The sequence below is a fragment of the Nerophis ophidion genome, linkage group LG05, assembly GCF_033978795.1.
Source record: "Nerophis ophidion isolate RoL-2023_Sa linkage group LG05, RoL_Noph_v1.0, whole genome shotgun sequence".
NCBI lineage: Eukaryota > Metazoa > Chordata > Actinopteri > Syngnathiformes > Syngnathidae > Nerophis > Nerophis ophidion.
Window position 1 is genome coordinate 10142207 of NC_084615.1, and position 16806 is coordinate 10159012.

Sequence of the window (16806 nt, forward strand, 5' to 3'; positions counted from 1 at the left end):
ATTTAGGTTTTCAGCACCGGAAAACCTACAATCGATTGTCTGTATGCACATGTGTTATGTGAGCAAATTTTAATGTTGGAAATTTGATGTTTTATGTGTTGTCTACTGTTTTACTGTTTATAATGTAACCTTGCTGCTGCCCTCTGGGCCAGGTCTCCCTTGGAAAAGGGATCTTTGATCTCAATGGGATTTTACCTGGTTAAATAAAGGCTAAACAAAAATAAAAACGTTTCTAGTGTGTGGCTAACGGCAGCTTTGCGGTACCGGAAAAAAACAAAACGGAACCAGTGAGATGCCAAAAAAGGACAAAAACTAACTTTGCTGGCAAAAAATTGGAAGTTTTGAAAGCCATACATAAGCAACCAACACTGTGTGAGGAAAAGAAAGGAAGAGGCGTGGCCGCTGAGCACTGCACTAAAAAAAAAGGTGGTGCTTAAACATCCATCCATCCATTTCCTACCGCTTGTCCCTTTTGGGGTCGCCGGCGCCTATCTCAGCTGCATTCGGGCGGTAGGCGGGGTACACCCTGGACAAGTCGCCACCTCATCGCAGGGCCAACACAGATCGACAGACAACTTTCACACTCACATTCACACACTAGGGACCATTTAGTGTTGCCAATCAACCTATCCCCAGGTGCATGTCTTTGGAAGTTGGAGGAAGCCGGAGTACCCGGAGGGAACCCACGCAGTCACGGGGAGGACATGCAAACCCAATTGTTATAAACATTTTTTTTTTAAATTCTAAATACTGGTATCCAGTGTTGGTCCTCTTACCTTAAAAAAGTAATTAGTTTTAATTATAAATTATTTATCCCAAAAAGTAATTGAGGTTATAATTGTAAGAGTATTTACTCAGCAAAGTGACAGACGTTATTTCATACGCTATTAAGTTTGATATTATTTTTAATGTCAACTGATTGAAAAATAAAAACACTGCATACAGTATTTTACAACATTTGGCATTTATATCAATAGATTGCAGTGTACTATATGATAAGCATAACAATAACAATGTATAATAAACATTATATATTGAACTTAGACTTTTGTAAAAAAGACACAAAATAGCATTTGGCCTTTAAGTAGTGCAATAAAAATACAAGTAAATTAAATAAAAGTATCCTTCATTCATATTTTTATCAACTATCGCAACATTTAGCTTAACTTGATGGCCACATTTAACATTAAGTAGGACTTCACACTCAATAGTCAATATTTACAAAACTGAAAAGTATGCATGTATTCTCCACTCATTTACTCAGAGAAATTTAAAACATGTTTTTATGTGCTGCCTCTGGCTAAGCAGGTACGCATGATTGTTGTGAAACGGAGTTACGACGAATGCCTTCATCATCATTTGTTTATGAGTGCGGTAGAAGCAGCAAATACACATAGCACCCTTACAGTCTGTAGATGTCACAATGACATCAAAAATAAAAGGTGCCCTCTTTACTGTTCACATATGACGGCGTCGAACAAATCTACACATTTTTGTTTTGGCCCTGCTGGAGAAAATCTTAATTTCCTAAACAAGGAAGGAAATCTCACAACTCCAACTATCACTCCAGACCAGAAGAGAGGAGGCTGCAGTGAAGCTGGTCAGGGATATGCATGATGAGCAACACCTTTTGCATGACCTGCTTGCTACCTCCAACATGAGGCAGCCACACTGCCAGGACATTGAGGAACCAACATAAGCTGGCTGAACTTGAGTCCAAAGCCAAGACAAAGAGACTTAAAAACTCTACCCTGCACATTGCAATTAAGCTGTATAATGACACTATCTAATTAAATAAGTAATACAATCATATACCAGAATGCTAATAGTTTCCATGCTGCTGCTGCCCAGAAAATGTTTTTTGTTTGTTTTTTATATAAAATACTGTCTGTTCTTTTCATTTTTGTTTGTTTGATATTTATTGTAAAGTTCAGCTGTTTTTTCAGTGGGGCCACTGCAATCATGAATTAATCAAGTCGAGTCAAGTCAAGTCAAAAGTATTTGATTGGCTCTACATTGTTGCTAACCCCCAGACCTCACCCTGTCTCATATTTAACGCTATTAAAGAGATGTGATTGGGTATACTTTCAATATGCCACACCCATCGACGAAATTAAATAGAAATTGATTTTCGTTGACACTGGTTTACTGAAAGCTGATGGGGAAGGGGTATACTAGTGTATCGTGTCTCTTTTTCAGCGGATTCCTCCGCTATTGGCGATCATTTTCTAAACCCCACCTTTGCTGAAACCAGACACTTTACGCTTCATTCAACCAAACTGTAGTAAGACGCGAGTGACTTCACATTCTCAGTAACCGCAAATGCGTTGCAACAATGGCAACAGTGATTAATCAAATTGCTTGTTACTGAAAAAAATAACGCTAATATAACCAACACTGGTATCATATGCGTAGTATCTATTGTTATGTTTTAGTTAGAAAAATAAATACATAACTACATTAAACAGAAAAGACCAATAACGATAAAGAGGCTTGATACTGATACACAGTACAGGCCAAAAGTTTGGACACACCTTTTTATTCAATGCCTGTCTTTATGTTCATTACTATTTACATTTTAGATTGTCACTAAAGGATTCAAAACTATGAATGATCATGTGGAGTTATGTACTTAACAAAAAAAAGTGAAATAACCAAAAACATGTCTTAAGTTAAAGTTCCAAGGATAGTCACACATACATGAGGTGTGGTGAAAATTGACCTCTGCATTTGACCCATCCCCTTGTTCACCCCCTGGGAGGTGAGGGTAGCAGTGAGCAGCAGCGGTGCCGCGCCCGGGAATCATTTTTGGTGATTTAACCCCCAATTCCAACGCTTGATGCTGGGTGCCAAGCAAGGAGGTAATGGGTCTCTTTTTTATAGTCTTTGGTATGACTCGGCCGGGGTTTGAACTCACAACCTACCGATCTCAGGGCGGACACTAAACACTGGGCCACTGAGTAGTTTATATTCTGTTTTCTTCAAAATAGCCACCCTAGGCTCTGACTGCTGTTTAGCACACTCTTGGCATTCTCTCGATGAGCTTCTAGAGGTAGTCACCTGAAAGGGTTTTCACTTCACAGGTGTCAGTTTTGATGCCTTCAGTGACAATCTACAATGTAAATAGTTATTAAAATAAAGAAAATGCATTGAAATGAGAAGGTGTGTCCAAACTTTTCGCCTGAACTGTATGTCAAAATGCCAAATATTGGTGCCGATAATCGGTCGATATCTATTGGAAACTATGAATCATCTTTAGTTACCACCTCAATTCTTCTCAAATGCTCTGTAGCCAAGTATAGTGTGTTACTAGCAGCAAAGCTACAGCATAGTACACTAAGGGAGATAAAATCAGCAGTGAAAAAAGGCAAAAAAAAAGCTTGTGAAGATGAGGAAAAGATGGGCTACCTTGCGTTTGTTCATGTCCAGTGCTTGTGTTCTTAGAGCTAGTTCTCTCTCAGCAGTACTAATAGTGCCCTGCAGGAGGCGCTCCTTCTCCTCAAGCTTTCTCACCACCTGCAGCTGGGCATCCACCTACCAGAAAAGCACACAACACATAAGATGAAACATCACAACTGTAACAGATGTGATGGTCACATAAACAAAAGTGCATGTGTTTAGGTCTCGCAATTTCCCCTCAAGGCTCACCTGAGTTTTTAAAGTGAGCAGTTGATCCGACAGCTCCTCCTTCTCCTCTTTCAACAGCTTGTGGATCTGGTTGGACTTGATGCGCTCGCTCATCAGCTTGAAGTTGGCGTCATCTTTTTCTCGGAGCTGCTGCATCAGGCGGATGTTCTGTTCCTGCATGTCCTCGAAGGCCTGGCCCGTCACGTCCATCTCGCTCAGCAGGGCGTCCTCCTCCTATACAGGCAGCCGTTTTAAAAAGGAAGAAGATCCAAATTGTGAGCATTCAGCTGTCTGACACTCACACACCTGCTTTGCTATGGAGAGCTTTTTGTTGAGGATGTCGATCTGCTCTTCCACTGAGCGGATCTTTCTTAAGGCTTCCTCGTCGGCCATCTTCTTGCCCTCTCTCCTTTCTCGTTCCTCAAGCTCCCTCAGCCGCTGACGCAGCTCCTCTGCCTGTAATCCGCATTATCAAAGAAACAATATCTTAAAACATCTTTGCACCATTGACAAAATATCATAAAGATTGAGAACATCGTAAAAACTGCATGCAAGTAACTGGTTTGTGTGAGGCTGATCACCTCTGACTTGGCTTTCTTCTCTGCTGCCATCAACTGGACTTTGTCTCTCTGTTCCTTAGGGGCTGAGCGGTACATGTCTAAGAGCAGCTTCATCTCCCTCTGGGACTCCTGGGCTTTTCTGAATAGTCATTGCAAGAGTCATTATCACACCAATAGCACTTTCAGCCAGACTCCAACAAAGCAAACACTTATTCTAATTACCGTATTTTCCTGACCATAGGGCGCACTGGATTGTAAGGCGCACCGCTGATGAATGCTCAATTTCCCATCTTTTTTCATATATAAGACGCACCGCATTAAAGGTCGCATTAAAGGAATCTCATTATTATTTTATTTTTTTCTTAATTTAAAACACTTCCTTGTGGTCTACATAACATGTAATGGTGGTTCTTTGGTCAAAATGTTGCATAGAGGATGTTTACAGATCATTTTCAAGCCGCTTTCTGACAGTCACTTCAGGATGCGCCGTTTTGTGTGCGCTCTTATTTACGTGGCTCACCTTCGGCAGCGTCTTCTCCCCGTCATCTTAGTTGTAGCGGTGTAGCGTGCAAGGACGGGAGTGGAAGAAGTGTCAAAAGACGGAGCTAACTGTTTTAATGACATTCACACGTTACTTCAATTAATAACGAAGCAGCCTCCCTTCATCCGCCGGAAATGTGTCTCGTGTAAAACCGTCCGACCGGAACTTCCTAATAACTAAAGTTCCTTGGGTGAATAAGCTAAACCCACTACACCGGTATGTTTTAGTGCTTTCATGGCAGATTAACTAAGAACTTTACACTACTTTGTATTAGAAATGGCAACAGCGGAGGATGAATGTCACATAAGAAGATAGAGAAAAAGAATAAGCTTATCGACTACAAACTACAAAGGTGGACGCGCACAGTTTTTCAGGACTTATGCAGATCCCAAATACAGATAAACAGGTACCAGAAGGTAAGAAAAGTTGCTTTTGCATAATACGGTTAAACAAAACGCCAGATAATGTGTTTTACCATATACACACATTATAATAATATTTGTATGTTGAAGTACCGTACAATCCATCAAGCGGTGCGGCTTCATAGCTTACACAAGTCCTACTAAAACATTTTGATAGATTTTTGAGCACCATGTGTAATGTTCCATATTTTCAATGGAACATATAAAATGTTGGTGTTTATTTTGGTCATATTGCAGTCTACACCTATCTTTTGTGTGTGACTGCCATTATATTACAGCCTACACTATCTCTTATGATTGACTGCCATCTACTGGTTACACTTTTCATTATACCGTGTACCAAATAAAAATAGCTTCGAGGTCGGTAAGCAAAACCAGAAGTATTCTGTATGTTAAGCGCACCGGGTTATAAAGGCGCACTGTCGAGTTTTGAGAAAAAAAAACATTTTAAGTGCGCCTTATAGTCCGGAAAATTTAAAATATAACTGACAAAAACATGTGCTACACACACATCACTCACTTGAGCTCCACTCTGACGATCTTTAGCTGCTCCATCTCTTTCCTTTTTGGCACCCCAGCTGAAGAAAGGCGCTCCCCAGAAGATTCCTCAGATTGGTGGCTACTCCCCGATTTATCCTTCTCTTCCTTTATGCCGCTGCTGCCCACGCCGCTGCGAGTTGGCCGGTCTCTTTCCTTTTCCCTCTCCCGCTCTCTGTCTTTTTCTTCTTTCTTGATAACAATTTCTTTTTTCTCTTCCTTTTCTTTCTTCTCATCCTTCACCTCCTCTTTGACGGATACCTCAGGTTCGACTCCTGGCTCTGTTTTAACTGATGTGCCTGGAGGGAGAGAGAATCACAACGACAATCTGCTATGATATTCTAAATACGACGGAACAATTTATAATTTTCGGGGAATGTGGGTCAGTTAAACTGTACAACAATTCAAAATTTAAGTAAGATTTACATACGATTTTATCATGCAAGATCTCAGTGTCCATTGCACCGCTCAACCCAATTGTTATCCCATTGGGTTGAGTTTGTTCTTCCCCTGATATGGGATCTGAGCAGAGGATGTCGCTGTGTCTTGTGCAGCCCTTTGAGACACTAGTGATTTAGGGCTATATAGGTAAACATTCATTGAGTGTGGTTGATAAGAGCTCTGTTCAAGGATTAACTATGAAACATTAGCGCTTACAAACAAAGTTAAGGCACAGTGTTTTTTGTCATTTACAGGGTCGACTTTTTTTTAACACATTTGAGTAAAAAAGACAGTGTTGTGTGGTTTTAATGTCTGCATTAGGACTGCAATGATTCATCGATTAGAAAAAAATATATATTTTTTTGCATTCCGTTGCTTCAGTTATTGTTTAATAAGTGTAACTACTAAATTTCATAAAATCCGGACCACAAAGAGTGCCCGGAACTATGTATACACGGACATTGTTTTTGCATGACCGCTGCAATACAGTGAACGTGAGCGTGGTGGTGTGTGGGTGGCAGCTAACTACGGAGTTAAAAAAAAAATGTTTAAAGAGTATTTTGATTATTGCACACATGTTGAAAGTGAAATGTCAATTATAATGATGTGCATTTATCATACGTAAAGAATGAAGGTAAAGGCAAGCAAACAATATTGTTATGTAGATTATTTCCCCTGAAATACAAATGGAGTAAAAAATGTGTTTTATACTAGTTCTTTAACAGGGGACAATATATTTTTTTAATGTTCCAACTGAATTTTTTTTCATAACTGTAAATGTCTTTAAATACACATTAACATTTGTTTATAAATGGCAGTGACATGACCGCTCTACTCACTGCACTGTCAATGTTTGAAAAACTAAACAAAACATGGTTAAGTATGTAAAATATTATAATAATGTGTCTTGGGCATGACGTTAAAGTGCATCCGAAAGTGGAGGCTCCTCTATGGGGTCTTGCGGCACTAGGAGGTTAACCCCTTTACTACTGTTACCCCAGGTGGCCCTTGGCAAAGGCCTAGTACCTGACTGCCCCCTAGCCAGGGATACAGTGAAGACGGTAGATTAAAGAACTACCACAACGGCTGCGATGGCGGAAGAAGGCTGCGGCAGAAAAGGGTCCCCAGTCCTCTTGGACTCCATGCCACTGGACCCTGACCCATTTGTGTGGTGACTGTGCACCAGTCTCTTCACGTTAAACAAAGTCACGCACAGGCATCCTCCATAAAGAGATACACCCCTACCAGGAGGATCGTCATACCTGTTCAAGTGACCGCCGATGATTATAATGATCTTAGCATTTAAGATAGTTAGCTATTATCGCTCCAGTGGCAAGTTAATAATTAGCGGCACTAGCTGCCAGCTAGCTATTAGTGGTGCTATACTGTATTCTTTAAATATCTTACAATTGCACAATAACAAGGTACCTTTAGAGTCAGTTTGACTAAAAACACAATTTAATGCAGGATATACAAGTAGGGGGTCCCCGTTCCATCAGCTTTGGGGTCATGGGCCTGTTTTATACCATAACTTGATTAATTGAACTACTCGATAACTGAAATAATCGATAGCTGCGGCTCTAGTCTGTATGTATGTATCAAAAATTGTATTTAGACTTTTATGACAGTTCACAGAGAACATTGTTTGTCCAGTTAATACAAGTTTTGTAATAGCGCCACTTTGAAGCAAAAACAGATTTTTTCCCTGAATTTCTACGATACAAATTGTGTCAAAATGACCGGCGCATCCCTTAAATGGTTTTTGTTCACCCTCAGAGACTGTAAAATGTCCAACATTGTAACAAAATAAAATGTAAACAATTCAACTTAGACCAACCAGTGCTGCTCGGCGTGGAAGAGCCGTTGTCAGGGGGCTCAGTCTTGAGTACCGAGTCCCCTGAGATAGCGGTTGTCGTAGGAGACGTCTCCTCCTTCACATCCATCTCTGTGCTGGACTGAGATTGCAAGATGGTGTTCCCCTTTGAAACGCAGATCTACGCAGACAATAAAATACATCATCTTTTGTGCTATTTATTTTGTTGGGTTTTTCTACATCAAATTCTTAAGATTGACTTTCTCTTTGCATCCAACCTGGTTGAGTTCAGCTTGTGTCTCTCTTAGCCTCAGCTTGAATTTCACGACCTCTCCCTTCATCTGCTGGTTGTGAGTTTGGAGGGTGCTGATCAAATGGCGCATCTCTCGGTTTATAGGGCCTGATGACAGAAGAGTACATTATCAACCTTCACACACGAGGATCATTAACTGCCGACCTCAAGCGGTTTCAGGTTTTATGCTGTGTTTGCAAGCAGCACCCTTGGATACACACCCGCTTGCTCGTTGGCAGCGAGAGTCTGTTCAAATTCGATGCGCAGCATCTCATACTCCTTCCTGACTTGAGCCAGCGTATCTTCCAGCTGAAACACCTCCGTGCGAACCTTCCTCTGCAAAGTCACCTCGTCATTCTGTTCGCACCGAAAACTGTATCAGTGAAGCAAAGCTCAATTTGTGGAAAAACACACCATCTTGCCTCCATGTGCTCCAGTTGTCGAAGGCGTGCCGTCCTTGTCGTGTTGAGACGAGCGCGTGTCTCATCCAACTGAGCCTTGAGTATCAAAGACTCGTTGTAGAGCACAGAAAACTGCGACTGCAGACAGCGATACTCAGAGGTTTCCCTCACCATGCACTCTGCTCGACTCAGCAGCTCTGCCTGAGAGAGAGAAAGAAAAACTGGTGTGAGATGTGAGCTCAAACTCTGTGAGTGTTAAAGCTCGGCTTTGTACAGGCCACTTCACCGTCTTGTTTATCATACATTGGACTAAAAAAAATAGTCTTTAACCTTTTAGACCAGTTGATCTGCCGTTTCTTTTCTGCTCTGCCCCCCCTGTCCTTTGTGGGGGAGGGTGCACAGGGTCAGTGACCACAGATGAAGCGCTAGCTGTCAAAAGTCGGGACAAAGGGTGGACCACTCATCTATGCATCAGTTGGGGACATCTCTGCGCTGCTAACCTGTCTCCACTCAAGATGATGTCCTGCTGGCCCCACTATGGACTGGACTCTCACTATTATGTTAGATCAACTATAGACTGGACTCTAGCTATTATTTTAGATCGGGGGTCGGCAACCCGCAGCTCTAGAGCCACATACGGCTCTTTAGCGCCGCCCTAGTGGCACTCTGGAGCTATTTCAAAAATGTATGACAATGGAAAAAGATAAAAGGAAAAATATATTTTTTTGTATTTATATGGTTTCTGTAGGAGGACAAACATGACACAAACCTCTCTAATTGTTATAAAGCACACTGTTTATATTAAACATGCATAACTGATTCGAGTATTTGGCGAGCGCCGTTTTTTATTACTAATTTTGGCAGTCCTTGTATAGCTTTCTCCGACTTTCTAAGACGTGTTTCATGTCACTTCTTTTTCCGTCTCATTTTGTCCACCAAACTTAACCTTGTGCATGAATGCACAAAGGTGAGTTTTGTTGATGTTATTGACTTGTGTGGAGTGATAATCAGACATATTTGGTCACTGCATGACTGCAAGCTAATCGATACTAACATGCTAGTTTGGCTAGCTATAAATCAAATCAAATCAACTTTATTTATAAAGCACATTTAAAATTTACCACAAGGGTAGCCAAAGTGCTGTACAGTTGGCCGGTTAAAAGGAAATACGAGAACCGAGCAAACAATAACACAAACAGAACATGATAAAAAAAAAAAATAAATACAACATAAAAACAGGTTCATAGCAGGTGTATAATGGGGCGCCATTGCAGGATGGATATCACTCAGTGTTAAAAGCCAAGGAATAAAAGTATGTTTTTAAGAGAGATTTAAAAACAGGAAGAGAGGAGGCTTATCTAACTCAGAGGTAGGTCGTTCCAGAGCTTGGGAGCGGCAGCGGCGAAAGCTCTGTCACCTCTAAGCTTCAGCTTTGTGTCAGGGACTGTCAGTAGCAGTTGATCGGCTGATCTTAGGGATCGGGTGGGGCAGTGAGGCTGAAGGAGGTCGGAGAGATATGTTGGCGCGAGGTTGTTTAGACATTTAAAAACAAATAGAGGAGTTTAAAATTGATTCGGTAACGCACAGGGAGCCAGTGAAGGGACGCTAATATAGGGGTGATGTGCTCACGTTTGCGGGTCTGTGTTAGCAGACGAGCAACAGAGTTCTGCACGAGCTGCAGGCGGGCGAGGGAAGCCTAGCTAATGCCAACATACAGGGCATTGCAGTAGTCTAAACCATTCCAGATAAAGGCGTGGATTAATTTCTCGAGATCATGTCTATATGTACATATTGCATCATTACACCCCATCTGTAGCTATATTTGAGCTCATTTGGTTTCCTTTAAATCCTCTTAATCCAATTTATATCTCATGACACATTATCTGTATGTAATATGGCTTTTATTTTTTGCGGCTCCAGGCATATTTGTTTTTGTATTTTTGGTCCAATATGGCTGTTTCAACATTTTAAGTTGCCGACCCCTGTGTTTGATCCACTATGGACTGGACTCTCACAATATTATGCTAGATCCACTCAACGTCCATTGCACCAGTCGCCCATATCTGCGGTCCCCTCCAAGGTTTCTCATTGTTATCCCATTGGGTTGAGTTTTTTCTTGGCCTGATGTGGAATCTTAGACTTAGACAAACTTTAATGATCCACAAGGGAAATTGTTCCACACAGTAGCTCAATTACAAATGATGGAAAGGACAATGCAAATATAAAATAGACTATAAGCAATATTAAATATAACATATACGTAATATTTACATAATATATGTACAGTGTAGGATATATACAGATATATGTTTATATCATACATACAATATATGACAATTGCATGTACAATATTACAGTATATGTAACAGATGCAGCAGAAAATAGACTAAATCCAGCAGAAAATAGACATTATAAACAAAGAAGTAGCTAACATAGAAAGTATCAGGTAATAGACATCATCTATAGCTGTATGGCGAGTGATTATACAGCTGAATGGAGTGCGTAATGAAGGAGATCTTGAATCAAACACTGTGGGAACAAAGCTTTAGGAGCCTGTTGGAGAATGAACTCCGCTGTTCTTGAGCAGAGGATGTCGTTGTGGCTTGTGCAGCCCTTTGAGACACTCGTGATTTACAGCTATTTAAGTAAGCATTGAATGGGCCATTGCCCGCACACAATTCCCGAACTTGTTTGCCCAAACACCGAATCACAGGTGTTGGTGATTCACAGCTGCATTCGGGCGGAAGGCAGGGTACTGCCTGGACAAGTCGCCACCTCATCACAGGGCCGACACAGATAGACAGACAACATTCCCACTCACATTCACACACTCGGGCGAATTTAGTGTTGCCAATCAACCTATCCCTGGGTGCATGTCTTTGGCGGTGGGAGGAAGCTGGAGTACCAAGAGGGAACCCACGCAGTCACGGGGGAGAACATGCAAACTAATGTGTCTTCATTACAAAACGTGCCTGTGTTCACCTGCTTTCAACTCCTCACCCAGAAGTCATTCACCCCAAGTTCTGTTGCCATATGATGTCATCACTGTTTAACTCTGTAGCTACAGTATTTGCTAACTAACACAGTTACACCACTGGTCTCTTTAAATCAAGTACGGCCACAAAATAAGCCACCATGGGACCAAAGAGAGTTGCAAGTATAGGCACTTTGATAACAAATGCATAAAACACTATTCAGGGTTAAGGGGTTAAGATACCTGTAGCGGTGGAGGCGGGGCTAGGGACATGGTCAATATGACATTATTTTCTACTCTACATATACTTTCTTTAAAAAGGCAAATATACCGTATTTTTCTAATTATAAGTCGCTCCGGAGTATACGTCACACCGGCCGAAAATGCATAATAAAGAAGGAAAAAAACATATATAAGTCGCACTAAAGTATAAGTCTCCTTTTTGGGGGAAATTAATTTGATAAAAGCCAACACCAAGAATAGACATTTGAAAGGCAATTTAAAATAAATAAAGAATAGTGAACAACAGGCTGAATAAGTGTACGTTATATGACGCATAAATAACCAACTGAGAAGGTGCCTGGTATGTTAACCTAACATATTAGGTTAAGAGTCATTCAAATAACTATAACACATAGAACATGCTATATCTTTACCAAAAAATCTGTCACCCCTAATCGATAAATCCCATGAAATCTTCTTCCTCGATGTTGCTTCTAAACAACTCTGCCAACTCCAAAAGGTATGCGCCGCCTCCTCTTGTCGTTTTCTGCTGCATATTTCACTACGTCCAGCTTGTAATCTGCTGTACATGATTTCCTTTTCGGTCGAATTTTTGTTCAGCCCTTCTCAGTTTTTATAAATTACCGCCAACGATGAAATGATCCATTTTAATAGCTACGACAGTAGCACAGTAACATATAGCATATAGCAGTTAGCATCCCATGACCCACAATGCACTTCTGCAATGACCCTCCCCCGCCAAATTCTTATTGGTTGACGTGTGTGTGACGATTGCTGACATTATCTTGGTCTCTTCCGCGAATGAGATAAATAATATTATTTGATATTGTGTAATCTGCAGTACATGATTCCCTTTTCGGTTCCGTTTTTGTTCAGCCCTTCTCAGTTTTTATAAGTTACCGCTAACGATGAAATGATCCATTTTAATAGCTACGGCAGTAGCATATAACAGTTTGCATTCCATGACCCACAATGCACTTCTGCCATGACCCTCCCCCGCCGAATTCTTATTGGTTGACGTGTGTGTGACGATTGCTGACATTTTCTTCTTCTCTTCCGCGAATGAGATAAGTAATATTTGATATTTTATGGTATTGTGTTAATAAATTCACACATAAGTCACTCCGGAGTATATGTCGCAAACTATGAAAAAAACTGCGATTTATAGTCCGAAAAATATGGTACATTCATTAAAAGAAGTCTGTTCTTATTATAGTATTAACATATATTTTTTCCTTACATTATATCGTTTCACTTTATATTTCAATTGTTACTGCTTATTGTGCAATGTAATTGGATATTTTTTCCTAGAGACTTTTCCCAATCCTTATTCATCCATCCATCCATTTCCTACCGCTTATTCCCTTTTGGGGTTGCGGGGGGCGCTGGCGCCTATCTCAGCTACAATAAGGCGGAAGGCGGGGTACACCCTGGACAAGTCGCCACCTCTTCACAGGGCCAACACAGATAGACAACATCCACACACTAAGGCCAATTTTAGTGTTGCCAATCAACCTATCCCCAGGTGCATGTCTTTAGAAGTGGGAGGAAGCCGGAGTACCCGGAGGGAACCCACGCATTCAGGGGGAGAACATGCAAACTCTACACAGAAATATCCCGAGCCTGGGATTGAACCCAGGACTGCAGGACCTTCATATTGTGAGGCAGATGCACTAACCCCTCTGCCACCGTAAAGCCCTCCAATCCTTGTTTTTTTTTTTGACACGCTTTATTAAAAACGACTGGTAACAAATCGAGCATCTAGCTATGGTGTTAGTGTAGACTGTACTCGTGTTTGGAGACACTTTACTTTTGTTGCTCCATGTCCACAACAAAAAGCGAGCTACGGAGAGCTTGACATCACACTTGCTTCCGTTGTGTGACATAAGTGTCCACTTAAATTTTGCAGATGGCTGTTTGCAGGTAAATCTCGGATATATTAAAGTACGTCCACAGAGCAGACGTGCTGCCCTCCCCAGAAAACCCCCTTGTGTATAGCATACGTCACCATAACTTAGATATTGGGTTTCACTATGGAAAGCGCTTTGAATCACTAGAGGAAAGCGCTATATAAATATACTTAACATGTATTGCATTTTGGAATAAGGCTGGGCGATATATCAAAATACTCGATATATCGCAGGTTTGTGTCTGTAAGATATAGAAAATGACTATATCGTAATATTCGAGTATACATTGTCACGCAGTTGCTTTTAGCTGCTGGCATTACACTACAGGCTTTTTTCACTCTTTCTTGTCTCTGCTTCTCACAGAGACTTAAAACAAGCGCACCGTCTTACATACGTCACATACTGTCAGGTCATACGTCACATACGCATATGCCCTTGCGGAGCAGAGCGGTAGCGACATGGGTAACGTTAGCTGTGGTGCTAGCGGTAATACGAGAGACAGAAGGTGCGAATCTGGTAACAAATGAAAGAAGAATTAATTCCCAATAAAAACAGCAGGGGGGTCCATCGTCTGGCGGTGGTTCGGCTTCAAGTGGGAATATGTCAAACAGACAACCGTAATTGGTCAAGTGTGATGCTAAAGCGTTGCTACAAAAAGTAGCATTACTGCTAATATGTAGCATCATTTGAAAAGTTACTTGCTAGAGAATGAAGATAGCTTACTCCGCATTTCAATATCTCTATTCGGTGCCACATGCCCACAAAAATCACGCACAAAAGTGCACTTTATTTGTTTTAAACTATTGTAGTGGCGTTCTGTACAAAAAGTGCACTTTAATTTAGTGTTGTTTTGATATGTCATCTTAGTGACATTATGCACAAAAATGCACTAATAGCTTGTTTTAAAATGTCTCTGATAATCTTTCACTTTTTGTTTTGGAAATAACATGAATGTTTGTGCCACTGCTTAATAACTATTTAATAAATACAGTTTTGGTCACTTGACTTAGTTGTGGTTTCCCTCTCAGCATGAAAGTTGAAAATGAGCATATATTAATGCAGTATGAACAAGAATGTTTTAATGTAGACACACAGAATCATCATACTGGTGTGATTATATGTATCAAGTGTTCATTCAAGGCTAAGGCAAAATATCGAGATATATATTGTGTATCGTGATATGGCCTAAAAATATTGAGATATTAAAAAAGGGCCATACCGCTCAGCTCCAGTTGTAGCCCAATAAAATGTGGAAAAAGTGAAGCACTGTGAATACTTTCTGGGTGGACTGTATTTAAAGTATTGTATTTGTATGTCTTCTCAATTGCTTTTTTAAATTTCTATTTTAAGTATTGTAAAGCTGGGTTGGGATTGCATTATGGTATTTTATTAGATTGAGTAACATTCTGTGGTTTTGGTAAATAAGATTTTAAAAAGATGTTTTAGGCCAAAATCATACATTAGACTTTTTTCATTACAATACTAAATGATATATATTACGAGAATGGTGTTGAATCGAGAATGGTTTCTGAATCGTCACCCTAAGAATGGAAACATTAGGTGCCCAAATATTTATACTTAAAGGCCTACTGAAATGAGCTTTTCTTATTTAAACCGGGATAGCAGGTCCATTCTATGTGTCATACTTGATCATTTTGCGATATTGCCATATTTTTGCTGAAAAGATTTAGTAGAGAACAGCGACGATAAAGTTCACAACTTTTGGTCGCTAATAAAAAAGCCTTGCCTGTACCGGAAGTAGCAGACGATGTGCGCGTGACGTTACGGGTTGTGGAGCTCCTCACATCTGAACATTGTTTACAATTATGGCCACCAGCAGCGAGAGCAAATCGGACCGAGAAAGCGACGATTTCCCCATTAATTTGAGCGAGGAGGAAAGATTCCTGGATGAGGAAAGTGAGAATGAAGGACTGGAAAAAGAAAAAGAAAAAAAAGGCGAGGGCAGTGGGACCGATTCAGATGTTATTAGACAAATTTACTAGGATAATTCTGGAAAATCCCTTATCTGCTTATTGTGTTTTAGTGAGATTATATGGTCGTACCTGTACAGCATGAGAGTCGGAGGGGTGTGGCCACGGGTGTGGTGACCGGCAGTGTCTCCGAGGGAAGCCACGTCTCTCGACGAGGCAAGGCAGCTGGGCTGAGATTTTTCCCCCCCCCCTCCTCCACGGTGTAAGCATCCGGCGGTCGGAGGTGGCCGGTCGGAGGAGGCAAGAGAGTCCACAGCTGCAGGAGGAACGACGCAAGCTATCCGCTCATGTCTACGGTAAGAGCTGACCTATTACCACCATTTTCTCACTGAAACCTGCCGGTTGACATGTGGTAGGGAACTATGTTTGCTTGACCGCTCTGTTCCATAGCAAAGCTTCACCGTCATCTTTCTAGAATGTAAACAAGGAAACACCGGCTGTGTTTGTGTTGCTAAAGGCGGCCGCAATACACCGCTTCCCACCTACACCTTTCTTCTTTGACGTATCCATTATTAATTTAACAAATTGCAAAAGATTCAGCAACAAAGATTTCCAGAATACTGTGTAATTATGCGATTAAAGCAGACGACTTATAGCTGGGATCGGTGCTGGATCAAAATGTCCGCTACAATCCGTGACGTCACGCGCACGCGACATCATACCGCGACGTTTTAGGATGATACTACTGCGCAAAGTTTCAAATTGCAATTTAGCAAACTAAACCGGCCGTATTGGCATGTGTTGCAATGTTAAGATTTCATCATTGATATATAAACTATCAGACTGTGTGGTCAGTAGTAGTGGCTTTCAGTAGGCCTTTAGACTTTCTTTTTATTGTCATTCAAATTTGAACTTTACAGTACAGATAAGAATGAAATTGTGTTGTATTAGCTCATGGTAGTGCAGGATAAAAAAGCCATAAGGTTCAGATATAAATAAATAGATCACTGTACGGATAAATATATTGCACTTTTGCATATGCATCCAGGTTTATGGATGTATTTTATATTGTCTTTATATTCCAGCGAGTTTCCACCTCTGCTTAAAATATATT

General features: G+C 40.9%; 1 protein-coding gene across 1 annotated transcript in view; it reads right to left on the reverse strand.

Annotated features, from left to right (window-relative positions):
• rnf20 (ring finger protein 20, E3 ubiquitin protein ligase) overlaps positions 1–16806 on the reverse strand; it is a 39093-nt gene that overhangs the window by 11492 nt on the left and 10795 nt on the right. The window contains exons 11-19 of the mRNA XM_061899928.1: positions 8656–8835; positions 8455–8590; positions 8220–8341; positions 7966–8122; positions 5671–5986; positions 4209–4326; positions 3934–4083; positions 3649–3861; positions 3409–3534 (exon numbers count right to left, since the gene is read on the reverse strand). Of these exons, the coding sequence (XP_061755912.1) occupies positions 3409–3534; positions 3649–3861; positions 3934–4083; positions 4209–4326; positions 5671–5986; positions 7966–8122; positions 8220–8341; positions 8455–8590; positions 8656–8835 (1518 nt within the window). The remainder of the gene's footprint in view (positions 1–3408; positions 3535–3648; positions 3862–3933; positions 4084–4208; positions 4327–5670; positions 5987–7965; positions 8123–8219; positions 8342–8454; positions 8591–8655; positions 8836–16806) is intronic.